This window comes from Ovis canadensis, chromosome 3, assembly GCF_042477335.2.
Source record: "Ovis canadensis isolate MfBH-ARS-UI-01 breed Bighorn chromosome 3, ARS-UI_OviCan_v2, whole genome shotgun sequence".
Classification (NCBI taxonomy): domain Eukaryota; kingdom Metazoa; phylum Chordata; class Mammalia; order Artiodactyla; family Bovidae; genus Ovis; species Ovis canadensis.
Window position 1 is genome coordinate 103,024,839 of NC_091247.1, and position 27,671 is coordinate 103,052,509.

A 27,671-nucleotide genomic window follows, 5' to 3' on the forward strand; every position below is an offset into this window, starting at 1 on the left:
CATTTGAAAAGGCCCTGATGCTGGGAAAGATTGAAGGCAGGAGGAAAAGGGGACGACAGAGGGTGAGATGGTTGGATGGCATCACTGACTCAATGGACATGGGTTTGAGCAAACTCCAGGAAATAGTGAAGGACAGGAAAGCCTGACGTGCTGCAGTCCATGGGTTTGCAAAGAGTCGGACACAACTGAGTGACTGAACGACAACATCAGCAATGCAAGATCCTCTTACTGAGCCATCAGGGCCCGAGCCATCCTGTGTCTCACTTCCCCATCACCGTTCACAAAAAGCCACTGAGAGCCATGACCACTGATACATGGGCTCCATATAAAAGGTTAGTATAAAACTTTTGTTAGACATTTTTATTATTTTTAAGATTTTTTTGGATGTACACCATTTTTAAAGTCACTTTTGAATTACAGTATTGTTTCTGTTTCATATTTTGGTATATTGACCAAGTGGCATGTGAGATCTTAGCTCCTCCATCAAAGATTGAACCCACACCCCCTCATTGGAAGGAGAAGTCTCAGCCACTGGACTGCCAGGGAAGTCTCTGTTATTTTAAAAAACCATCAGTCTATGATAGAAACAACTCGGCATGGTGGTTGCCTCTGAGAGCGGAATGGAGGTTGCCTGAGAAGGAGAGTGTGGAACTTTCTGGAGTGTTGGTAGTGCTCTACATCTGTTGCAGGCTGTACAATGATCAGAGCTCAGAGGACAGGCACTTACTGTGTGCTTCACAGTTCACACGTGCGTTTTGTCTCAGTAGGAAAAAAAAAAAAAAGAACCTGTAAGCACAACACTCCAATGATACACATGTTGAAGTATTTGGGAGGAATAATGGCAGCCGCAATTTGCTTTGAAATGTATTTTAAAATTAGGCACATTAATGGATGGATAGAAGAATGGATAGATGGGTAGTAATAAAATAAGTACACTAAAATATAAATGGTAGAATCTAGGTTGTGGGTATATTGTTGTTTAACCACATAATTATTTCTATTTTGCTACATGTTTGAAAATTTGCAATATAGAATGTTGGGGATGTGGGGAGGAATCAATACCCAGGACCCAGGACCTCAAAATGGACTGACAGTTAAAATACTGATTATTTTTAACATTGAAGCCATAACTCTCATTGGGTTGGATGAAGAAAACATAATTATAACCATGAATAATCAGTTACCTCTCTTCTGTCTTGGCCACTGGCTGGTCTAGTGAACTGTAAGAACTTGGACAAATCCAGGGCAAAGATGAAGGTCCGATGTCCAAGTGTAGCTGAAGGTGCACGTCTAGGCTCAGGACTCGCCACCGCGTTCTTCGTCCTCATGCTCACCCCAGTCCTCATGCTCAAGCTCAACATCACGCTCACTGTCGGGTTCAGCTTTCCTCTCACCCTCAGGCTGACCCTCACTCCTACGATCACTCCTGCTCCGCACCGCAGTCTCGCCTTTACCCTTACCTAGACTCACCAACTTCCATGCATTCACCCCGACACCCTCAGTCTCAGTCTCAAGGTTATAATTGCCATCACCCTCACTTCAACCTTCTCCTGACCCCGACTTTCATTTCCACCATCATGTCGAACAAAGTAGGCACATGTAGATCCAAGATCCAGGTCCAGCATCTCTGTTAAGATCCGAGGTGCAGACGCATCATCCACGACCAAGGTCCGGTCTCGGTCCATACCTGAGGTCCAGATCCATGATACAGTCCCAAGGCATAGTTTAGGACTGAGATTGCAGGATGCTTCCAGTTTTAAATTAAAAGGAGAGAGGCTCTCCACCCTCCCTCATGTAATAGCTGTGGGCTACAAGGGTGTTCTTAAATTCTGGTATTTTGGTTATTTTCCTTTTTTTTTTAATTAAAATAATGCTGCGGTAAACATTTGTCTGTCTCTGGGTATACACACGTGGAAGCTTTCCTGTAATATGGAGCCAGAAGTAGGGTTGCCACGTCACAGGTATGGGTTGTCAATTTTACTAGGCAAAATCACTTCCTGCACTTCAGAGAAGCATTTTTCTTCTCCAGTTTATTCCTCACGGTTTTCATTTCTCATTTCCTTCCTTGGGGTATTTTCTGGGCCCCCAGACCCAGAAAAGGAAGCTGCCTTGGCTTCCATTTAACAGAACTCTGGCAGAGGGGTTCTAGACAGACCAGAGTTTGCTTAACAAAGTTACAATAGTCTCTGTTAAATAGTTAAATAGTCTCTGGCCCTGCCTAACTTAGGGCGTTGGTAGCAGCAGATATTTGAGGGCTAGTGCTTCAGGGGGATGGAGCAGTCTTCTCTCATATTGAACCAGTTGAGTTACCAATAATTTCAGATGCTCTTTTTACTGGTTACTGCCAGGATATCCTGGCATATCAGTGTGGTTCCTTGAGGTCTAAAAGCTCTGGGACTTCCTAAGTTTGAGGTATCGGAACCTTTACCAGGCTGGGTTCCTCAGACCCAAAGCTCCAGCCTGCTCATGCAAGGTCTGGCCAGCTCCCGCCTCCCCAGGGTTCTGCCAGGGAGCCTGCAGTCAGTCTGTACGTCAAGGGTCTGTACATCACCAGCGTTTTCTTCCTTTCTTGTCTCAGAGACTGTTTTTCCTGAGACTGACAGGTACACACACAAACACATACACACAAACACACCCCTATGAGTTTAGATTCCCATAGAAGGCACAAAGAGAAGCTATCTCCTGGCGTGGACCCCCGTGCTGGACCCGGTGCAGAGGGAGGGCCTGCCCGCAGGGGCAGCACATGGGCTGGACTGGGAGCCCACAAGCCCTTTCTCAGGTTCCAAGACAGTGAATGGAAGTCCTGAAAACAATCTGAGACAATTTCCCAGCAACCTTGGCAGCCAAGGGCCAACTAGATGAAACTGTGTTCATTTATTCCTCCAGGATAATAATGTGACATTTTCTGCACCCAAGAGGTTGAAGGGCCATCTTCATTATACTGTATAATTTTAAAGTTTGTTCACAACAACTTTGCGAGGTGGGCAACGTAGTTCCCATTTTTTGGGTGAGGAAAGCCAGGTATAGTGAGGTCAAATAACCTGCCTGAGGGGCAGAGTCGTGACTTGAACAAGAGCAGTCCCAACCCCCTCACACCGAAGCCCATATTCTAACTTATTATCCAGACTTCTTGGGTGTAAGCATTGGACAAATCTGGGGAAATGCTTACCTGGCTTCCTGAATATCCATGCCTTCCTAGACTGCCCGACCACCACCCCCATGGTGACCTGGGACAAATGTTGCCAACAGGCTTAGCATCCCGCCTGGGATACACATTTTATATAACTGAATGCTTTGAGCTACTCACTCTGACGAATGTCACAGGCTTGTTTGCCTTTCCTTACCTGCTTTTTGTACATATCCCCTCACACGGTGCCTGTGTGAACCTGCTCACCAGTGCCCGTTCCTTTGGGGAAGCCGGGCTCATTGCCCTAGAAACATACCCCAGGGTACGTGACCATGTGAGTTTTCACTTATGAAAAAACATGAAGCAGGAGCCATTCAGTGTTTTTTTAAATCCAGGTCTCTATTTTTCCTGTGTAAATATGAATGTAGGCAAAATTAATAGTTAAGGCTTTTAAAACATGTGCATTTTGATAACACGTTGCTAGTTACATTGTGCTGATGATAAGAGCTTGGACCAGATCTTTCTTTAATAGTGCTCTGAAATTTCTTTTAAAAAGTTAAAATGGTCAAATGATCCATAGTAGAAACCAGAACAGACCCATGTAAATCCAAAATGCATACTTGAAAAGGCAGCACTTTTTGTATGAACTACATTAGGGCCCAGTTATGTAGCATATGGATTGTAACTTAGACCAAAGAGACTTCGAGGTTTCCAAAGGACATGGGGCATCTTGTCTGAGAAGGAAAGAGCATAGGAAGAAAGAAGAAGAGGAGGAAGAGAAGGGAAGGAAGGAAGGAAGACGGGGAGACGAGATTGGAGAGAGGAGCAGGAAAACCTGCATATATGGCTTCCCTGCATCAGGAGAGTGACTTGTCTTGGGTAATTTACAATGTGGTTGAAGCAGAGGATGGACCATTAACCCTAATCTATAGATACCTTCTAAAATCTTAATGTAATATTATATACTGGATTAAACAAAAAGAGCCAGGTCGATACTCTGCACATTTTTGTCTAAGAGCTTTGCCTCAGGATGTAATTCCAAGGGAGAGTGAGGCTTCCTGTTCCAGGGTGCAGGGACAGTTTGGAAAGACATGGCCTAAGGGTCTTGTCTCTTGAAAGTCTTAGTGGTCAGCTTGTTTGCCTTAGGACCCCATTCCAACCTCCAACTTGGGAAACTTTCCCAACATGACTTTCCCCTCCAGGCCAAAACAGGCTGTCCCAGGGCCCCGACTCAGGGACTGGGACAGAGGCTGTCTTTGAAGCCTGTCGGGGAGTTAGGAGATGGCCCTTTCCCTAATGGAGATACTCTTTGCCAGGAAACAGATTCTGGTTTCACAGGAGTTGATGGCAGGGCACCTGGATTTGCTTCTCAGACTTGAAATGGCCTCAGCCGGGATGACCTGGCTTCGTTCTTTGTGCCTGTCACGGCATGAAAGAACACATGAGGAGATACCCAAGTCAGAAATATGCCCAAGCTGTTTCGCGTATCCAATCTGAGTTACCACGTGTACTCTCAGCTTCGGTTACCACTCCCTCATCAGGAGGTGGTGGAGTGAGGGGCAGGAGGGGTGGTTAAGTAAATAACCTCCCATTTACAAAAAAATGAAGTTCAGGAGTCTAAATATTCCCCACGGATTTAAAAAACAAAAAACAAAAAACTTCTGTGCTCCCATTTTTATACTTTTGGCCTGGAGACATCTCACACTTCACAAAACCCTGCCTCACGAAGCGTTTCTTGAGGAGTTCGCTGCAACCTGTCACTTAACTGGGACAGACATAAAGAGTCCCATTGTCTAGATGAGGAAAACCAAGGCTCTGCCCCAAGGCCACGCAGCTCACAGAGGGTGGGGAAAGCTAGAATGCGGTCCCGGCGAGCCCCGGGCCGGGCAGCGTCGCACTGACCACCGCCCCAGGGAGGCGGGAGACGGCACCTGTGTCTTCAGGGCTAACTGGCCTCGGTTTGCAGAGCATCCCCATCAGGCGGGAGGCCCATCTTCACCTGGCTTTCCAACTGGCTGAGCCGCTGCTTCACCTTCATCTGGGTGGCGTTGTACTCGGCCAGGAGCCGCGCAAACCTGGTCTGCAAGGTGTCCAGGGAGGTCTCGAGGTGCTCCACCTTCTCCTCCAGGTCCTTGGGGTCAGCCCCGGCCCTGGCCAGCTCCTCATCAATCAGGTTGTCCTTCATGAGGATCTGCCGCCCCTTCTCCTCCAGTGCCTTCTTGGCCTCGGGGTACTCGGTGAGCGCCTCCATCAGGTCATCCTTGGAGAGGCAGAACAGGTCCGAGTAGCCGATGCTCCTGATGTTGGCCGTGCGGCGGTTCCCGGACTTGCTCCCCTTGATGTTCAAGATGCTGATCTCCCCGAAGTAACTCCCGTCGCCGAGGACCACGAACTGGGTGATGCCGTCCTCGGCCACCACCGCCAGCTTGCCCTCCTTGATAATGTACATCTCCCTCCCGATGTCCCCCTTCTTGCAGATGTAGTCCCCGGGGCTGAACACTGCCGGCCGCAGCTTCAGCACCAGCTCCACCAGCAGCCCCGCCTCGCAGTCCTGGAAGATTCGGACCTTCCTCAGGGTGTCCAGGTGCACGTTGATGGCAATCTCGGCCTTCAGCTTGTCGGGGAGGCTCTTGAGCACCTCCTTCTCATCCACTGTCTTCTTATTGGCCCACAGGTAGTCGAACCAGCGGATCACCCGTGTCTCCAAGTCCTTCGTCACCTTGCGGAACTGCATGTACTGCTTGATGGAATCGATCTTGGCCTGGAACTCGGCCCGTGAGGCATTCATGTTTGAGATCATGGAGCCCACGTTGCCCACGATGGTGGCAAAAATCAGGACGCCCACCAGGAAGTCGATGACCACAAAGAGATACTCCTCGTCTTTTACAGGAGGCGGGGTCTCCCCAATGGTGGTCAGGGTCAAGGTGGACCAGTAGAGACTGTAAATGTACTTTCTGGAGAGGCGCCCATACTCTGGGTTGGAGGTGTTTGGGTAGACCCAGGAGTCGGTCCCGAAACCGATGAACTTGGAAATGGCAAAGTAGATGCAGGCATTCCAGTGGATGATGATGAGGATGTACAAGACCAAGTTCCCAATCCTGAACATGTTGGGGTAGTTGGTCCTTGTCTCTGTGCGGTCAAAGAACTCGAAGAGCCGGGGCAACTTCAGCAGGCGGTTGAACCTCAGTTCTGGGTAGTTCATGCCCAGCTTAAGATAAGCCAGGTCTGTGGGGACCAGGGACAGCACGTCCAGCTTGAAGTGCAGGGTCTTGGTGTAGTGCTTCCACAGCCGGCTGGTGTCCATGACCATCAGGCCTTGCTCCAGGAAGCCTAAGGGAGAAGACAGATCACGTGGGCATCAAAGAGGCTGCCTGTTCATGGTCGTGGCCCACAGAAAGATATTTTACCTTGTGACTACACATGTGGTTTTATTTATATATAATAGAAACAATTTCCAAAAGCCATGCTCACTATTATCACAGGAAACGTGCTCTGGTATTTTCTATCAGATCATCTAATCTATTTTATTCAATTAAAAATACAGGTCAGTTGGGTAAATTTGAATGTGGATTGGGTATTTGATAGTAGTGAAGAAAGATTATTAAATTTTAAGAGATAAATTGAAGTTATATTCTAAAGAATGGGTCCTGGTTAAAGCTACATGCTAACATGGTTACTGTCTGAGAGTCACTTTAAAAAACCTCCATCCAAGAACAGGGTGTGGGAGAATAAATGAACCAAAATTAGGAAAGTGTTCATAACAGTTGGAGCTGGATGAGGGTACATGGGGATTCCTAACAGTGCTCCCTCAGTTTTATATGTTTGAAAATATTAACAATAAAAACTTTAAAAACACTGGTCATGGCCTAGCAAATTGACTTTACCAGTTACTAATGGGACATGGCCTTGCCCATGGGAATTCCCTGGTGGTCCAGTGGTTAAGACTTCACTTTTCAATGCAGGCGATGTGGGTTCCATCCCTGGTCAGGGAGTTAGGATCCCACAGGCTGGTCACTCAGCACTTCTGGGCCCTGGTTTCTAAAGCAATAAGATGGAGATAATCCCACCCGCGCTTCTTGTCTCTTGCAGCAGTTCTTATGAGAAAACAAGATGTGCTTGGAATGCTTTGTGTATTATAAAGCTGCCCAAAGTTGTGCTGTGATCTGGTGGTGTTTGTATCCACAACCACGGCACAGTTTTTAGTTTAAAAACCTTGGAAGTTTCTTTAGATAGATATATTCCTAAGTATTTTATTCTTTTTGTTGCAGTGGTGAATGGAATTGTTTCCTTAATTTCTTTTTCTACTTTCTCATTATTAGTGTATAGGAATGCAAGGGATTTCTGTGTGTTGATTTTATATCCTGCAACTTTACTATATTCATTGATTAGCTCTAGTAATTTTCTGGTGGAGTCTTTAGGGTTTTCTATGTAGAGGATCATGTCATCTGCAAACAGAGAGAGTTTTACTTCTTCTTTTCCAATTTGGATTCCTTTTATTTCTTTTTCTGCTCTGATTGCTGTGGCCAAAACTTCCAGAACTATGTTGAATAGTAGCGGTGAAAGAGGGCACCCTTGTCTTGTTCCTGACTTTAGGGGAAATGCTCTCAATTTTTCACCATTGAGGATAATGTTTGCTGTGGGTTTGTCATATATAGCTTTTATTATGTTGAGGCATGTTCCTTCTATTCCTGCTTTCTGGAGATTTTTTATCATAAATGGATGTTGAATTTTGTCAAAGGCCATCTCTGCATCTATTGAGATAATCATATGGCTTTTATTTTTCAATTTGTTAATGTGGTGAATTACATTGATTGATTTGCGGATATTGAAGAATCCTTGCATCCCTGGGATAAAGCCCACTAGGTCATGGTATATGATCTTTTTAATGTGTTGTTGGATTCTGATTGCTAGAATTTTATTTAAAATACTTAGGAATATATCTACCTAAAGAAACTAAAGACCTATATATAGAAAACTATAAAACACTGATGAAAGAAATCAAAGAGGACACTAATAGATGGAGAAATATACCATATTCATGGATCGGAAGAATCAATATAGTGAAAATGAGTATACTACCCAAAGCAATTTACAAATTCAATGCAATCCCTATCAAGCTACCAGCCATATTTTTCACAGAACTAGAACAAATAATTTCAAGATTTGTATGGAAATACAAAAAACCTCGAATAGCCAAAGCAATCTTGAGAAAGAAGAATGGAACTGGAGGAATCAACTTGCCTGACTTCAGGCTCTACTACAAAGCCACAGTCATCAAGACAGTATGGTACTGGCACAAAGACAGAAATATAGATCAATGGAACAAAATAGAAAGGCCAGAGATAAATCCACACACATATGGACACCTTATCTTTGACAAAGGAGGCAAGAATATACAATGGAGTAAAGACAATCTCTTTAACATGTGGTGCTGGGAAAACTGGTCAACCACTTTTAAAAGAATGAAACTAGATCACTTTCTAACACCGCACATGAAAATAAACTCAAAATGGATTACAGATCTAAATGTAAAACCAGAAACTATAAAAGTCCTAGAGGAGAACATAGGCAAAACACTCTCCGACATAAATCACAGCAGGATCCTCTATGATCCACCTCCCAGAATACTGGAAATAAAAACAAAAATAAACAAATGGGATCTAATTAAAATTAAAAGCTTCTGCACAACAAAGGAAAATATAAGCAAGGTGAAAAGACAGCCTTCTGAATGGGAGAAAATAATAGCAAATGAAACAACTGACAAACAACTAATCTCAAAAATATACAAGCAACTTATGCAACTCAATTCCAGAAAAATAAATGACCCAATCAAAAAATGGGCCAAAGAACTAAATAGACATTTCTCCAAAGAAGACATACGGATGGCTAACAAACACATGAAAAGATGCTCAACATCACTCATTATTAGAGAAATGCAAATCAAAACCACAATGAGGTACCACTTCACACCAGTCAGAATGTCTGCGATCCAAAAATCTGCAAGCAATAAATGCTGGAGAGGGTGTGGAGAAAAGGGAACCCTCCTACACTGTTGGTGGGAATGCAAACTAGTACCACCACTATGGAAAACAGTGTGGAGATTCCTTAAAAAATTGCAAATAGAACTGCCTTATGACCCAGCAATCCCACTGCTGGGCATACACACCAAGGAAACCAGAATTGAAAGAGACACATGTACCCCAATGTTCATTGCAGCACTGTTTATAATAGCCAGGACATGGAAACAACCTAGATGTCCATCAGCAGATAAATGGATAAGAAAGCTGTGGTACATATACACAATGGAGTATTACTCAGCCGTTAAAAAGAATTCATTTGAATCAGTTCTGATGAGATGGATGAAACTGGAGCCGATTATACAGAGTGAAGTAAGCCAGAAAGAAAAACACCAATACAGTATACTAACACATATATATGGAATTTAGAAAGATGGCAATGATGGCCCTGTATGCAAGACAGCAAAAAAGACACAGATGTGTACAGCGGACTTTTGGACTCAGAGGGAGAGGGAGAGGGTGGGATGATTTGGGAGAATGGCATTGAAACATGTGTAATATCATGTAAGAATAGAATCACCAGTCTATGTCCGATGCAGGATACAGCATGCTTGGGGCTGGTGCACAGGGATGACCCAGAGGGATGTTGTGGGGAGGGAGGTAGGAGGGGGGTTCATGTTTGGGATCACATGTACACCCATGGTGGATTCATGTCAATGTATGGCTAAACCAATACAGTATTGTAAAGTAAAATAAAGTAAAAATAAAAATTTAAAAACAACAACAACAACAAAAACAAAAACAAACAAAAAAAAAACCTTGGAAGTGACAAGCAGGGCTGCTGCCAGCTTATGTAATGTCTTTGTGCAAATCAGAAAGAGGATCCTCAAGGATGCACAGCTTGGAGACTGAGGCATGGGTGTAGCTTTAGGCCCAGCTCACAGCTAGAGGTGGTCTTGTTACTGACTGGGGTCCTTGGACTCTTTAATCAGCAGAAACTGGTGAGAGACCAGACCAGGAAAGACCAGGAATTCAAGCAAGGCTTTACTGGGGCTCGGGCAGCAGCAGCACTAGGCAGTGAGACAAGTCACAGCCATCTTTGCTGGCTCCCTGAAGCTGGGCTGGTTTCTTAAGTGGGGTGGGGGTGGGAGTGGACCTGTGGGTTGCGCTGGAGGTGTGGCTTAGGTGGTCTGCATATGGGGATAGTTATTTTTCATTTCCTATAGATCCTTTGTATTCTGTTGCTGCACAGCACTCTGGCAGAGGATCACAGCTCACAGGCTGTCTTAATCTGAAGGAAATCACACCCTCCTAGACCCTATTTCAGATTTTAGTTCTCTGTATATTACACCTACTCTGAAAGCCACGGGTAACATACCCTGGCTTTTCTGACTGTCCACGAAGAGGAACCCCAAGGGTGACTGTTCTGGATCTCCCTGAACCTGCCCCCAGGCCCCAGCCCCCCCCCCCCGCCCCCCGACTGTTGCATGTTGTGGGATCTAGGACCCGGGGCCCAGGCCCACTCACCTGTCCGGGCTCGGACCAGCACATCCACGCCATAGAGGATGTCTGCTGAGTAGTCCAGGACCAGCCAAAGCATCAGATGCTCGGACTGGAGCTCATCGAAACAGGCCCTAGAAAAGTGCAAGAAGGGCCGTGTAGGGAAGGGCCCAGGGTGGGCAGCGCTACAAACTGGGGCTCAGTTCATCCCGCCAGCAGCCCAGCCTGCAGTGCTGTACCCCAGCACCCCACCCATGGCCTCGATGAGGGGCCCGGGCGCTCAGAAGCTTTTCTGCCTCGAGGTCACAGACCTCCTAAGAAGAGCTGAGACTGACCCCAAAGAGTGGGCCCCGTTGCCTCTTGACAGTAAGTGATGGCCCTTCCCCACACTGGGGAGGGGGCAGTTTTTCCAGGCCTCAGTGGTAGAGTCAGATGAAGGGGCTGAGAATTTGCCCTTTCTGGGGCCAAATGCCAACAAAGATACAACAACTTCTAGAGATTAACAATGGAACAAGTCACATCTCCCCCACAAAATAGTAGCTCACCATGCACCCCAAACAGCTCAGAAAGCCCAAAGCCCCCCTCTGGTGTCTGCCCCCTGGTGGGTGAGGTTGGTCCAGACTGGGATGGACATATACATACTGCTATATATAAAGTAACTAATAAGACATCTAATAAAGACTTATAGTATAGCTCAGGCAACTCTCTGTATGACTTACACAGGGAAACAAACTAAAAATCAGTAGATGTATGTACGTATGTAACAGACTCATTTTGCTGAACCCCTGGAACTAACGCAACATTGTAAATATACTATACGCCAATAAGAATTAATAGAAAACCAACAAGAAAGCCCACAACCAGCGGAGAACACCACCTGCTACCTACACCACCGTCCTGCAGGTCAGCTCAGGAGTGACCCACCCCTCCCACTTCCCCTCAGGAGAGCAAAAACTCGCTCTTGCATCTTCCTCCTGTGACTCAGTTAGGAAGGCTCCAGGGTGCCAGGCCCTTTGCTTTGATCTCAAACACAGGTCCCCACCGGTGCTACTTTGAGCCCTTCCTTGTGGACAGAGCCCTGGAGGGGGGCATGGCAGCCCACTCCAGTATTCTTGCGGGGAGAATCCCATGGACAGAGGAGCCTGGTGGGCTATAGTCCATGGGGTCACAAAGAGTCGGATACTACTGAGCGACTGTGGACAGAGAGATTGAGGCACATCTAGCCGGAGGGTAGCCCCCGGGCACTCAGAGCTCTGTCCCTAGCTGCCCCTCTCCGCTACCTGCACACGAGCAGACACCAGTTGTAGAAGACAGGCACGGCGATGACGGTCAGCCAGTGGTAGTACATGTTGCTGGAAGGGTCCACCACCACACTGTCCTTCTTCTTCCTGGGAATGCCCACACAAACAGCGCAGTGTGTTGGAAGTCTGCAGCTCTGGAGGGGTTTAGAGACCTGGTCTAGCTTACAGACCCCAGGGTAGCTGTGGGCTGCAGCGGAAGAGATGACTTCCCAGATAGGGTGGTATCAATCTCAGCGGGGGTCATGTGGGTGTCCCTGTAGAGGGCCTTCTCTGACAGCCCCAGGAAGCCACGGTAACTCTAAAACCATGGTGATGACATTCCCACGTGCCCTGCGGTATCATCCAGGCACTGCAGGGTACCAGGGAAGAAAGCGGAGCACAGTGATGTTGGAACCACCTCAGGGAAGCTTTGGGAAAATGCAAGTTCCCAGGCGCACCCAGATCCCTCCCGGGCTGGGGTCTGGAAATGTGCATTTGACCCTCGCCCCAGGCGGTTCTGAGGCAGCTCCTCTCTGGACTGACCTTGGGACCCCGGGGCTCCCCTTCAGGACGGTGCTCTGTCCACTTCACTAACTGCATTTGTGCAGATGTTCTAAAGCCTCACTTCTGAGCACTGGGATCCTGCCTCCCACTGAAAACCACCAACCTGGGAATCACTGCAGTTATGTCAGCCAAGACTGAGTGGAAGAAATAGCTTAGGGTGCTTTCTGCTTTCCTTTTCAGGATTTTCAGAGGGTTAGAATTTATAGGTGGTACTGGAGATCTTTTCTTTGGGTCCACCTGTCTCCTCCCCCATGCCAGCTCCCTACCATGCCCACTAGGCCTGCAGAGCTGCTCCTGCGCCCCAGAGGACATCCTGGGTTGCCTTTCTGCCCCTCAACTCAGCAAATGCAAGATCAGTTTCTCACTGACAGGGCTTTGGACATTCCCAACCACCAAGACTCATCATCACTGGGTTTGAATTAGTTTGTGAACATGGTATTTTCTAGTGCCCAGGAGAGGGGCTCCTCATATCCCAACTGTGAAGATGACATGGTGGGCAAACAGAAAGACCCAGGAGAGGGCACTGGAGCAGGCTCCCAGGGAAGTCCCCAGCTGCCCACCCGGGGCTGCAGACCACCCTGCCTACCTACAAGCCCCACTCTGAGGTCCCCGACTTTCCCCGCAGAATGAGACCCTCACACGATCTCAGCAGGCCTGATCCCTGCCTGAAATCAAGTCCTTTTCCATAGCCCTAAGCAGCCCCCTCTCCAGGGCTGACCCCGAGGCCCCACGGGGTCAGGCCCTCTCTCCTCCCCGGGGAGGGACCAGGCGTGCTGTGACCCCAGAACTTCCCCTCTTTGGGGGCAGTTTCTCTTAGTACTTACTCCTCTTTCTTGGGGTCTTCCTTTTTCTCTTTCTCCTCCTTTTTCGCCTTGTCACTGGATGACACAGGGTGATACTTAGCAATTTTCGTATACCACGGGGAGAGGGCAGGCCACTGTGACTGGAGGAGAGGGCGTGGTGCAGGAAACTCATCTTTCCAGCACACTGGGGTGAAGCGAGCTTACTGATTTCAATAATAATAATGTCAGGAAGCTGATGCACAGAGAGGTCAGGTAACTTGCCCAAGGTCACAAAGCTCTTAGGTAGCTGAGTTGGGATACAAATGCTCTTAACCAGTATATATATTAAATGTATAGCATGTATGTGGTGCTAGCGGTAAATAAGAGACGTGGGTTTGATCCCTGGTTCGGGAAGATCCCCTGGAGAAGGAAACGGCAACCCATGCCAGTATTCTTGCCTGGAGGATCAGGGAGCCAGTCCATGGGGTCACAAAGAGTCAGACACGAGTGAAGTGACTTAGCATGTATGTATGTATGCATCTATTTATCTACCCATCTATATTCTTGATACATAGACCTAGAGAAAACTTGGAGGTGTATTTGCCAACATGTGTTTCTCTGATACTGGGGTTCAGTTGTTAACACAGAGTATACTTTTGTGGTTGTGTGCTCATGGGTGCTTTTCTGTGTCCCAAGTTTTTGACAGTGAGCATATTAATAGATTGAGTAGAAACAAAAAGTTATAATTCGTAAGTCTGTTCTCTTGAATCTACTGGTCTTTCAGCAGCTGAAGTCTTAATGCCAAGACACCAGCAGAGGGCGCTGCCCACAAGCTTATTGGGCAACTGAGCCCTGCTGGGAGTTTAATTACACCAGGCTCTGCCACCCTTGTTCAGGATTTGTGGCCTGGGTTACAAGCTTCCGCCTTTCCTCTGGCTACCAACCTGCTGAGGCCTAGGGAAGACCCTGTGCCATCCATCTGTGTCCCCGAATACACCCAGCACTGACTCAGGGGACCTGCACAGAGCTATGAATTGATGGTGGCTTTGACTGAGAACAATTTGATCAGGAGAAGGAAATTTTCAGAACCCATGGACTAAGCGAGAATGACATAAATGTGGTGGAAGAGTGGGGGAAGGTGTCCATAAGAATTACTTCTGTATCTTTGTGCCCAGGTAGCCCCATTTGGGAACAGTTCCCAGTTTTGTCCTTTGGTCCTTGGACCCATGGTATGAGCCCCTCTGAAAAGATTTATCAGAGCCTGATGCAGCCGACCGCATCCACCCCCATCCTTGCCCACATCCTAGCCCCAGGTCGGAGACCCACCCACAAGACCTCCGCCTAGTCCGGGGTCCTGAGTCTTTACTCAGCTGCAGGGCTTTCAAGGGTGTTTGATGTCAGGTTTGCCTTGACATCAAGCACATTTTGAAACAGCTATCATTTTGCAGATTAAATCATTTTGTTTTTCTGACATTTGGGTCTCTGGATTGATGTCCCAATTTCGATTAGGAGTTTGAGATCAGGTCAACTCTCTGTGACCCCATAGACTGCAGCCCACCAGGCTCCTCTGCCCACGGAATTCTCCAGGCAAGAATGCTGAAATGGGTTGCCATTCCCTTCTCCAGGGGATCTTCCCAATCCAGGGACTGAACCTGGATTTCTTGCATTGTAGGCATTATTACTGTCTGAGCCACCTGGGAAGCCCTTCTTTTTTTCACTTCAAGGGAGAAATGGATTAAGCATTGGGGATTAGCAGATGCAAACTATTATATATAGCATGGATAAAGAACAAGTTTCTACTGCATAGAACAGGAACCTATACTCAATATCCTGTGATACACCACAATGGAAAGGAGTCTGAAAAAGTATATAAATATATAAAACTGAATCACTCTGCTGTATACCAGAAATTAACACAACATTGTAAACTTATTTCAATTAAAGAAATAAATTTAAAAGACAACAACAACCAAAAAACCCCCAATGCAACTAATGTTCGCGGAGGGAAACAGAAACAAAAATTCTATCAGAACAAAGGGAAATAACAAGAAAAAGCCTTGGCATAGTTCTCTGTCAACTGGAAGTCAAGAAATTGGCATTGCTTGCTGATATTGTCCTCCTAGGCTCCAACTGAGACCACCCCCTTCCCTACCTATCCCCGTGGTGTTCCATAAAGGAAGGCTGGAGAACGGGGCCCACGTGCACACGTGTTCACACATATAAATGGTCACACCACATAGACACTCCCTGTTTGGGATTTTGGATGGCGTTGCCAGAATCACACATCAAACTTCTCTGCCAGCTCAGCATCAGGTGGTAGGAAACAATTGCAGTGGGCCAGTGTTTTAAGAGGTTGCTCTCTGGAAATATTTAAATTTCCTCTTTCCACTGATTACATCCTGATCACATCCTCCAAAGGGGCCCACATTAGCCTTAAGACAAGAGCATTTCCCTGGCACACAGGAGCTTGAGGAGGCAGAATGAAAAGTACATTCTTATCACGAAGGAGAAGATCCACTGCTCAGTAAAGGGACCCCAGCTTTGCACCTTCAGATACGTAGCAACAGAGGGTGCTGGCACTGAAAATGTTTACCCGTCCAACTCCTTCACTTTATAAATAAGAACAATGCAAGACACAGAAGAGAGGACCTGCCCAAGCAAGTCTCACCAAACAGGTCCCTCCCCACGTTTGTCCATGGGGACGGGTTTCCAATGCCAGGAGCAGGGTTCTAGCAGGGTCTGGCGGGGGGGGGGGGGAGGGCAGAAGCAGCAGGACTGAGGAGGGAGACACAGCTGGGGTGTCCACAGCAGGAGGGCGGAGGCGGGGAGTGGGAGGGGGCAGAGGTACTCACTCCTTCTCCGAGTTGTTGCAGGTGTTGGTGTTGTTTCTGGCCAGGGGCCAGTCACTGTGGGAAGGCAAAGAGAATCCGAACTCGGTCCACTTGCTGGGGACCCCTTGCCCTCAGGCAGTTATTCTGGGACTCCCATCCCCTGTCTCCTGGGCCTTTCCACGCAGTTTGATCACAGGGAATTGTTATCGTTGGGGACAAACTTCTTTTGTGTGTGTGACCAGTTTGTGCTGGTGAATGCCTTGGAGTAGAGGAGAAGATGGACACTGGGTAGCGTGAGGATTCTGAATAAATGGGGAGTGCCTCTTTGAATCCCATCCAGCACCCTGGCCTCAATTCCTCTCACGTTTAAGCATGTGCCAGGCAGTGCACCAGACACTACGGAGGGCACGGAGGCTACCCAGCATGGCGCCCGCCCCCCGGGTGCTCCTGGGGGAACAGGCTGAGTGCCTTGGGCCAAGGTGGACAGAGTTAGCAGCAGCAGCAGCACTTTGAGAGGGTCGGCAGGGACGAGGTTCTCACAGGGCCCCTCCCTCAGACACCCTATCACAGGGGTCGCTTCTGATTCTTAGGGCCAAAAATAGACCGAGGGCAGAGCTGCCCCAGGGTTCAGCCCATCCTCCCCACCCCTGTCCCCAACATTCACCTTAAAACTTCAGGGCCCACTACCCAGATCTATGTGAGAATCTTGTAGAAGGTGGGGATTGGTTTTGCACCCAGCAATGTTTATTTAAAGCTGGACTGGGCAGTTCTTGGTGGTATTCTTTAGGAAAAGGCGTGATCCTTGTGAGCTCAGCTGCCAGTTCACGTGTGTGACAGCTGGTTTAAGAAAGCCAGCCTGGCCTCACAGGGCTGGAGGGCGGCTTGCCTGTCTGTGGTCACTGCAGACGAGTCGCAGGACAGGAGTTCTGGGGGCCACAGCCAGTGCCTGGGACTCTCCAGACTGACTCTCAAAGCACCTCTCCTCTGATGTCGAACATCTAGCCAAATCCTTTTTTTGGTACTTCTGCATGCCCTGCCCATGCCTCCCTCCCTCCATTCAGGATGTGGCTCTAATAGCTTTTTTCGGGATTAATTTACCATCTGAAAATCCCCCGAGAAATCAAAGCTGTGCTATTACAAAGGAAAGTTTAGGCTTCTGGGGTGCAGTGGCATGTGATTGCCACACCCCTGTGCCCATAATCTCATTGGGCCAAACCCCTAGGAGAACTAAGACCCACTTCTGCATACATTTTGCTTTGCTAATAGGACTTGGCCTTGAAAATTCAAGGTCTTCTTCCACCAGGAAGCCTCCCTGATTACTCTGCTCCCATCCTGCATCACTGCATTCACCTGCCCACCCTGAACCGTCCAGTGAGGTACTCAGGCATTGGTGGCCAGTTGGGACCTGGCCCTGATGGGGTCCTAGCTCAACCCTCTACTTATCCGGTCACACAGGGAAATGTGCAGAGTCTAGCGTTCGTCCCCATGAATCTCAAGTTGTGGAGAAGACAGTTTGATCAGTTAAGCCAAGGAAGTCTTTGCTTGCCCCAAAGGAACTGAACCAGTTTGTTGCCTTGCTAACAAACCTCCTTCCCTCCCTACCGCTTCTCTGCTCCCTGCACCCTACCTCCCTGCCACACACCATCCTTGCCCCACCCCGCTTCTCCATGTTCCCCTCTTCCTTAGCCTCCATCACTCCTGTCTCTCTGGCTCAGCAGTGAACAGCACGTGTGCCGTGTGGTCCTAGAGCTCCCTCCCAGGGATGCTCAGCTCTGGGAGCCTGCACATGTCCCAGCGCTCAGCCCCTCCACAGCACCCTTCTCACAGCCCAGGAAACCAAGGGTTTGTTGTCCAAGCTCATGTGAAACAGTAGCCCAAAAATGCTGCCCCACTGGACCTCTGCCTCTCAGCCAGCAATTCTCATGCCTTCCTCAGCAGGGAAGACGAATGCAGACCTCCTAATGTCACTAGCAAGACATTTCTTTGAACTGTCATATTTTATCTTAAGCATGCTTGTATGCCTTGCACATTTCACAATGTACTGCACGACCTGTAATAAAAATATACCCCCACCCCACCCCAATCTGGAAATAAAACTGAAGCTCTGAGAAGATCCATCCTGTTTTCCCCAAAGCTTCAGAGCCTTCACTCCCCAGGGGCTTTCTCTGCCTGTTTGAGGTGCCATATCTGAGCCCTTCTGTTTCTTTGACTCAGAAACAGCATTTTCTCTATCAAATGACATAGGGACAGTCAGTTCTGCAACAACCATGCTTCTTTTCACCCTTCTTTTTATGTCTTTTAAATCCTGGCATGACCTAGAGAATTCAGCTTAAAGATCTTGTTCAAGCCCCCCTTTCCCTTAAAGCAAGTTCTGAGCAAGTGTCCTCCTGTTTGTGAGGCTGAGAGGAGGTCTGCTTCCCCCACAGGCTTACCTCTCCTACTGCTACGGGGTCTTAAAGAGACCTTCTGCTGTTGATCGACAACCGATTCAACCCGTGGTGGCTCAGTGGTCTCCCACTGACCAGAAGCTGGGTGCTTCTCAAGAGCACTAGAGGGGATGGGGAGGGGAGGCAGCAGCTCTGTGCGGGGCGGGGGAGCAGGGGATATCACTCTAGCCCCTGCAAACTTCTCCGTGTGCCTGCACCCCACAGCACCAGCCACAAGCTCCCCGCTGGGTAGGGAGCCAGGCAAGGTGCTCAGAGCCCTTGTTCTGCAGACCCTTCTCCTAATGAAAAGCAAACACTCTCCCCATTCCCCCCAGGCCCACTTGTCATCCCCTCATTGTTCTCAACCTAACCTGGGGGTGGAAGGTTCCCCCTTGAAGGTTCTAACCAACCTTCAGATCTTTTCCCCAGAAGAATGCACCTATACCCATCCATAAAATTGTGGGTACCATGTAGGTACTCCCCGAGGCTAGTGGTACAAAAGCCTCAGTTTTCTAGCAAGAGAGGTCACAGTGCAGAGTAGGATGAGGGTCCTTTGATGGAGAGACTGGTGAGGCCAACGTCCTGCAGGTGTGATTCTGAATGCACCATCAGCAGGGGGTGCTAGGGGGGCTCTGCAGAGGACAGGGTCAGAGCTCAGTTGAGGCTAGGGCCTCAGATTAAAGGGCTCATCTCCTGCAGGGCTTCTTGAAGTCTGACGGAGACGCTTAGAGCACGCAGTGTAACCCCAGAACAGACCCTTTCTTCAGGGAATACCTGGGCACTGATGCTCTAGCTGGGCTAATCCACACTGGGCCACATGAGCCACAAGTGCTTCCAGCCCCATCTGGTACAAGTGGCCCCGTCTCCCTTACCTTCTCCCTCTGTCTGGTGGCTCCTGGCTGCCCACATTGAACTGGGTATGGCTTTCTCGGCTGGACACCTCTTTGAGCTCGGCTCCGCGGAAACGCTCCAGCAAAGAGTCGGGCCTCTGGTCCTCCTGGTGTAAGTGCCTGGCGGTCCAGGCACGGAGCGAGATGATGAGGCGTGACAACCTGGAAGGACACAGATGGGCAGCCAGGGCGCAGTGGAAGGAGGCGGAAGCCCCCTCCCAGGGGGTGGGGGCAGGGGCAGTGATGCCGGCAGGACAGGACCCCCCCCGGCAGGCGGCAGGCTCAGGTTTAACCCCGCCCCTGCCCCCCACTCCCCAGGACTGCTTCTTCCTCCCTCCTCTGCCACCTGGGATGGAGCTTCCTCCATGAGAGATACTATTTTCATTGTGGCTTTGTCACTTTAATGCCTGGACTCCATCAAAGGCATGATCCTTCCACTGGGGCCTTAGTAAGTTTTTCTGCTCATTTTTCCTTTTGCCCCATGTAGAGCTCTTTGTTATGAATGGTAAGCAGAGGAACAGCAAAAAAAAGTACAATTTCCAAATAGGGATAAAATTCAGAGCAAGTTTAATGGAGGAAGCACCCAGATACAACCTAGGCTTTCCCCAACACTTGTCCTATGAACTGCTTTTCATACAAACTTTTATTTTCTCTCCAGGCCTGTGGAGAAGTCCCTTTGCCGTGTGTACTGACCTCTGTCTTGCAGCAGACCCGGTCCAGGCCTCAAGCACCTGAACCCAGGCAGCCCACATGCCTAGAGCTCATCTCAGCTCCAGCTTTCCCTGTAAAACCTCCCCTCAGCCCCACCTCCTGAGTCTCAGCAGTGGTGGGGGACATTTGGAGGTGAGGGGGGTGGGGGGAGTTTGGGCCGAGAGATTCAACTCTGTTTCTTGGTGTCTGGTTTCCCTGACTTGGCACCCACAGTACAAGGCACTGTCCCCCCAAATCTGTGGTGGCCAACCTGGCATGGAGTCATGAATTGTCACATACTTTGATCCCCATCACACTCCTGTGACCATAGCCTAAAAACAGATGCAGTGCAGGAGTATCCCACAAACAGAATGGAGAGGCTTATAGCTGCTGCAGCAGATGAACGTCAAGGTGCCTGCCCGGCCCACCCTCTCTGCTCTGACACTCCAGCCACTCAGGTCCTCTCTCTGCTGAGGGGTGGAACAGAGCTCCAGCCTCGGCCAACAGGCTCAGGGATGGGCAACGGATGACTGACCCACAGAGACTCAGTCACTCAAGCCTCTGAACTCAAAACCACTCTAAGACGGGCTTGGGTGTTACAGCTCAGGATCGTATGGTGCAGGCCGTTTTCAGCCTGTACCCGCTGAGGTGAGAGAAGAGAAAGCCAGACACGGAGGAGGCACGTAGGAAAGAGCACACAGATCATGGAGTGCTGTTAGCGAAACGAGACAGGGAAGGCGGCTGCCTCCCCAGGGCCCCTCATCAGCCCCACCATCTCCATTTCCATGAGGTGGCCTGGATCTTAGCTTTTTCCAGCCTTGCTCTAGCCTTCCCCTCTCCATTTGAGGTGAAGGTGTTCTCATCCTTATAATCAACAGGCCTCAAGAGAGCATTTTATTAATAAGACAAAAAAAACCCCACTGCAAATCACTTAAGTGCCCAGCTACAAGGAGCTAGCGAAATAAATAATCCTCCACCATCAAAAACATGAAGAATAACTAGACAAATTAATTTTTTTGAAATACTGTTAAGCAGAAACTGTAGAACACACTACTGTTTGAAACTCTGGCTTTGGATGAAAAAAAATCAGTGGAAGGAAATAATGAGCCCAGCATTTGCTGACTGTCCAGTGTGGGCTCTGCGGCAGCCCTCATGCTACCAGGTGCATCTTCAGACAAGATTTGAGAGGCGACATTACATCCTCCAGGTGGTGCAGCTATTGATGCTGGAGGACAGATGTCATCAGAACGGAGACAGAGCTCAGAGCCTAGTTAATCCTTCAAATGCTTCTGCAAGGATGTGTGCTATGAAGTCTAGACACTTATGACTGCGGACCTGCCAGGGGCTATTTCAGACAGAGCCACCATTGCCACCTGCCTGCCACTGGGGTCCACCCCGTAGTCCCCCCTTGGCTGGCTGGCCTTCTTTCTGAATTCTTTTCTGAAACTTCTCTGGTAGGCTTTTTTTTTTTCTGAATTCTTTCAGAATTGAACAAGTACCTCGATATCATTTTTTATGAGAAAAATTTCAGATAAAGTCAGTTTTTCTTAGATTTTTCTGAGCTCAGAACACCTGACCCAAGATGAAATTACTCCCTGATAGATTTCTGCCTCTGCCTCTCCTGCCCCTTTCTTCTCCAAATCTGCAACCCCACCCTCATGCACCATTTCTTCCTAAGACTTATCTTGTTTCTGCCTCTGTCTCCTCTTTGCCAAGCTGAGGGCTGAAACCGGTCAGTTACCTGGTGGGACTCTGGCTGGTGAAGGAGCTTTGCCTGGATTCAGCCAGTCCTCTAGTCTCCATGGCAATGCCTTCCTGCAGTGCTGACGATGTCTCCTCACATGGCAAGTGGGTCCTAGGAAATCAAATATGCAGCAAGCGAAATTTGTTTCCAGCTCATTCACCTCTTGGACACGTTGAGGACCAAGATGGCTGGATGCTCTGCTTAAAGAGGAACGCCGCTGTCAGAGATCCTCACCCCAGGTCTCCACACTTCAGTTCATGTTCCAGCAGATCCTGGCTTCTAGGATAATGTGGCCTTTCCTTTATGGCAAGGAGGCCACTGCCCATAGCCTAGGTGAAAGGGGCCATCCAGCAGTAAGTGGTCCTTATTAGAGCACCGAGGGCAGGGGGTTGGGGTCGGGGAGGTACCGTGCCTGCCTCTGGACCCACAGCAGTTGTTTCCAAATGAGGATTCCAGAACAAGGATTTTGGTTCATACACATCTCTGCATGCTGAAACCCTATCTTTTAAAGCTAGATCAAGTGCCTCCTCCTTCAAGAGGTCTTGCCCTCTGTCCCAGTGTGTATGTGCTGCAGGAAACCACTGATTAAGAGGAGGGTCCTGAAATACTGTAATGAATTGGCTTCATATTTGTATAGTGCTTTCAAATAAAAGTCCACTTCTGCTGTGCCCTTTTGCCAAGGTAGGGGAGGAGGACTTTCCCTTGTGCAATTCAGGGCAAAAAGTCTGAGCATTAGCAGAGCCTGGTGTTTGTTGAATTTCCTGAAATAAGATCTCTCTGTTGGAGCCTGTTTTCCTTTCTTTCCCTTTAAAACTTCCTGGGGCTGAAGTCTGATCAGCCTGATTAAAAGCCATCCAGGCACTGGCCTCTAAGGATTTGCACTTCATCCTTTGAGTCTTGAGGAGCCCAAGCAAGACAAATTAATTTGATCACATGACCTATTCCAACCTAATCAGCCTTCTTAACAAGGTGGCAACACGGTTGAAGAAGTAAGCAAGAATTACTGTCAGGGTAAAGGCTCTGTGTCTCCCCAGTGAGTGATCAGAAGTCAGAATTCCACAACCCAGCCGCCAAGCTGCTGCCTCTTCCTTTCTGCAACAGCCCTGCTGTCTCCAGCACGGGGGGAGCTCACTACCACACCGTGTCTCCTCCAGGCAGTCTCTGCTCAGCCCTGACAGCCAGCAGGTTCTTCTCTCCCTCAGCTTCCCCATATCGAGGATACTTTATTTTTTTTTTGCTGAAAACACACAGAGTGATGCATAAAGTATCTGCCATTTATCGACTGCTTACTGTATGTCAGCCACTTACATTTTATTACTTAAATCACGTAACAACGTTCTAAGAACGAAACCGAGGTCCAGGGAGATTAAATAACTTTCAGGAAAAACAGATTTGAATGCCATCCCATCCCATTTCAAAGCCTGCTGTCACCCACTCATGAATCTGCCTTCTGTATTTTCTAATTAAAACAAAAGTTGAATAGGACATGGCTGAGGCAGATGGTGACTGCAGCTATAAAATTAAAAGATGCTTGCTCCTTGGAGGAAAAGCTATGACCAACCTAGACAGCATATTAAAAAGCAGAGACATTACTTTGCCAGCAAAGGTCCGTCTTCTAGTCAAAGCTAGGGTTTTTCCAGTAGTCATGTATGGATGTGAGAGTTGGGCTATAAAGAATGCTGAGCACTGAAGAACTGATGCTTTCAAAATGTGGTGTTGGAGAAGACTCTTGAGAGTCCCTTAGACTTCAAGGAGATTAAACCAGTTCATCCTAAAGGAAATTAGTCCTGAATATTCATTGGAAGGACTAACGCTGAAGCTGAAACTCCAATACTTTCTTGATTTGATATGAAGAACTGACTCATTGGAAAAGACCCTGATGCTGAGAAAGACTGAAGGCAGGAGAAGGGGATGACAGAGGATAAGATGGTTGGATGGCATCACCGACTTGATGGACATCAGTTTGAGCAAGCTCCAGGAGTTGGCGATTGACAGGTAAGCTTGGCGTGCTGGAGTCCATGGGGTCGCAAAGAGTCGGACACAACTGAGGGACTAAACTGAACTGAGGACTGAGTTCTGTAGCATGCCACTAGAGACACGACTCTGGTTCCCCTAGCTGCACTATGTGGGCATGTTTTTTTTTTATTGCCAAAGCACCTAATTGAATTCTCTCTCTAATCTCATAAGAGACCACTCACACCTCAACCTTACACATATAAGAGACCCTGTCAGGACTTCCCCTGACAGTAGATGAGAATCCATCTGCCAATACAGGGAACATGGGTTCAGTCCGTGGTCCAGGAAGATCCCACACGCTGCGGAGCAACTAAGCCCATGCACCACAACTGCTGAGCCTGCGTGCTGCAACTAGGCAAGCCCGTGTACCTAGAGCCCGTGCTTTGCAACAAGAGAACCAGCTGCAATGAGAAGCCTGGGCACTGCAACAAAGAGTAGCCCCCACTTGCTGCAACTAGAGAAAGCCTGCATGCCAAAACAAAGACCCAGTGCAACCAAAAATAAAATTAATTTGAAGAGAGAGACCCTATCAGAGGCCCTGCTACAATTAGGAAGCTACAATTCCCTTGCCCTTCTAGTATTGTGTATCACAAAGCTGGGAATGCATCTTCCAAGGCACCGGGTCAGTTACAGGAGGAGGCAGGGGGACAAGTGAATCCATCTCTCCAATCCCTGGTTTCAAGCAGCTGGCATGCCTGGGGGTGGGGAGCTGGAGGTGGGGGCAGCAACTGGCAGCTGGGCTGGAGCTCCGCATGGCCTGTGTGCCCGGAAGATCTGGAGGTGGTCCCCAGGGCGAAGGTGTTCTGTCCCCGCCAGCTCCTCAGGGAGCTCCAGGCGCCAGGCAGTCAGCCCAGCATTTCGGCCTAGTCTGGTTTCTGCTAATTGTGTGGGAGCACCTCCTGAGAGCAGATTTACTTGCATCCGCAGCAAAAGACTCCATGCGCGTGACATCAGGGCTTGTGGGTGAGTGAGAGGGGCAGAACTCATCCCAGATTTCAAAGCAGGCCTGCAGCTCACAGCAGTGAGAGCCACTGCATGTGGCCTGGACCTACAACGTCCAGTGGGAGGGGAGGCAGCAGAGTGGGGGACCCAGAGGCCTGGGTTTGAGTCCCTACCCCAAAACCTGTTAGCTAGGTGTACTGCGGGCTTGTCACTTACCCTCCCTGAGTTTAATTTTCCTGGTCTTTGAAAAGGAAACAAAGGAAAAATTGATTTAATAATGACTTGTTCAAACACCCAAGTCCCAAAAGGCACATTTAGTTGTGAGGAACAGGAAGGGTCTTATATGATGTAAGTCCAAGGGACCCAAGAGGCTTTTTTTTCTGGATGCATCTCCCTAATTGTTTCTTGATGCCCAAAGTTCTACCCTGATGTCTTTCTTCTAGCTCCAGAATCTCTACCCTTTTTAAACGCCTGGGAGATACCTAAATAATAGCAAATCTAATGAGTTACTCCTCAGAGAAACTGATTTCACAAGGTAGACAGAAGGGGAGATGGGGTGGGAGGAGAGGAAACAAATGTCTGAGGTGGCATTTTGAGTCCCCAGGGACACACAGGTACTGCTGAAAGGGAGAACCTTCTGGCAATCACTGCAAGATCAGAGACTCAGAACCTCGAAGGGAAATACAGAGGGTGGAGACTGGGGGCCAGGCCCCGTCCTGCCAGGAGCTAGCTGAGGACCTGACAGGCCTCAGGCTCTATAGAATGAGCAGATCAGGCCAGGACAACCCGACGCTGCCTCCCACTCGCAGACTCCTCCTCGGTGGTGATGCCACCTCTGCAGGGAGAAGCCCTGTGGGGTCGGTAATCAGCAAGAACAAGGACAACTGGTGAAGCACAAGAAACTGACTGCTTTGAAAGACAAGGTCATTTTCAACGTGCAAAGCTCACCTTCTGTGTTTATTCACAAAAAGGAATTCATGTCCATGAGGTGAGGCTTTTTTGTCACTGGAGGAAGCAGAGGTTCTCATCAGAATGGAAACCGGTAATTAACTTTGTGCTCTGTGGATCTGGTGTCTTCCTCTAGTGACTTTGGGGACATGCGAGTGAACAGAAGTGACCTTTTAGAACAAGGGTGGAGAGTGTGAGACATTATTTTTCTTCTCCTCCCAAGCCCTGAGGACGTAGAGTGACGGGCAGGTGCTGCCCCAGCCGCATGTGACCAGGGAACCGAGGTCACTGCATTTTTGCCTTCGGTCCTGGGGAAGCAGATTGCAAATGGTTTTCTTTTGTGATAATTGCTTTGGGCTCTGCTCAGGAAGCAGCACGAAGAAGTCTCCTCTTCTGTAGGACATGACCCTCTATCCCAACAGCTCCTCTAGAATAGCTACACCAGGAGACTGCTCTGGGGGTTGAGGTGTCCTTGGTGCTAGCTGCAATTCTCTGCAGCAGGTTCTGAAGCCTTTATTGCATTATCTGCAAAAATATGCCAGAGAGCTCTTAAATAATTGAGTCAATGAAACAGATCTAAATAGAGCAAAATGCAAGATATTTTTATTTCTGGTCTTCTCAAGGTGTAAATTTAATTTTTTTTTGTTGTTGTTCAAAGGAAACACTTTGATCCTTCCTTATGACTCTTTACAAGCAAAATGATCTCAGTGATTTAAAAGAGAAATGGAAACTGGTCTCTAATTTGGTGAAAGAGCTGGGAAGAGAGATGTCTCAGGGGACCGGAAGATGACGTCTTCCCTCTTTGGGGGGGCCCTCAGCAAAGGGCCAACCAACACACAGGTTCCCAGCGCAGCTGTGTGATATCACTGAGGATAAAGAGTGATTCATATTCAAGGACACCCATTTGTAATTATTTCTCCAAAAGCTTTCTAAAAGGATTGGAATTTCAAGGCAAAGATCTATGATTCGTTCAGATTCCATTTCCTCCCTCAAAATAGTGATTGGAAACTTTAAAAATTTTATGTGACTGTGTCAAAGTCCTTTGCTCAAATAAATCTTACAGGGAAAATTGGTCTGTCCATAAGCAGATGTTAGGCTGCTCAGAGAAGCAGGGGAGGGGCCTGGACGAAGCTTTCTGGCCCGAGGCTGTACCATCCCCAGTGTGAACTCCTATTCTCAATCCTCAGTGATGCTAAGGAACCATCTTGGAAACTCTTGTTAACCCATTCCTGGCTCTGTGAGATAATGCTTCCCATGAAGGAAGCTTTTTTCCTGTCTCTCCTTTTGACATCTCTCTAGTGTTTCCATGGGATTCTGTGCTAATCTGTCAACAAGCTCTTACCACATGTGTTGTTGGGCATGGCCCCCAGTGGAGCTCAGTGAGACTTGACTGGTGGTCAGGCTGAGACAGCCTGATGTGGACACAGGCAGGAAATGGCCAGTCCAGGTGTCAGGGCAGCTGGGGCTATTGGAGGTCAGAGGGGTCAGAAAAGGCTTCAGCCTGGGACACAGAGAAGGCCCATGGAGGTGAGCATCTCCAAAACCAGCAGGGAGCAGTGATAAGTGCTCACCGCATGGCAGGGGCTGTGCCATGAGCTTTGCCCTGTTTTAACCTCACTGCTGCTCTCGGAGGTCAGAACTAGCATATTTTGCAGATGAGGAAACTAAGGCTTGGAGCTGTTGATCAGCTTTTCAGAGCCAGTTTTCAAACCTGGTAGAGTGGCCTCAAGCCTGTGCTCTTGGTCACCATGCTGGCCTGGGGATGCAGAGCAGGGGAGGGGAGGGCATGGCATCACCCAGGGGAGAGGGCAGAGAGGACTGTCCAAGGGCAGCATTTCAGAGCCTCTGCTATGTGGCAGACCCATCCTCTGAGTGTGCATGGACCCAACCTGACCTCACAGAGAGGCTCTGGGA

The 27,671-nt window shown here is 48.5% G+C and overlaps 1 protein-coding gene across 1 annotated transcript in view; it reads right to left on the bottom strand.

Moving 5' to 3' along the window:
• Positions 1–3,505: 3,505 nt before the first annotated feature.
• Positions 3,506–27,671, bottom strand: part of CNGA3 (cyclic nucleotide gated channel subunit alpha 3) — a 41,459-nt gene continuing 17,293 nt past the window's right edge. The window contains exons 3-9 of the mRNA XM_069580583.1: positions 21,849–21,962; positions 19,400–19,579; positions 16,123–16,176; positions 13,313–13,366; positions 11,925–12,032; positions 10,672–10,778; positions 3,506–6,457 (exon numbers count right to left, since the gene is read on the bottom strand). Coding sequence (XP_069436684.1) covers positions 5,073–6,457; positions 10,672–10,778; positions 11,925–12,032; positions 13,313–13,366; positions 16,123–16,176; positions 19,400–19,579; positions 21,849–21,962 — 2,002 coding nt within the window. The 3' untranslated portion in view covers positions 3,506–5,072. The remainder of the gene's footprint in view (positions 6,458–10,671; positions 10,779–11,924; positions 12,033–13,312; positions 13,367–16,122; positions 16,177–19,399; positions 19,580–21,848; positions 21,963–27,671) is intronic.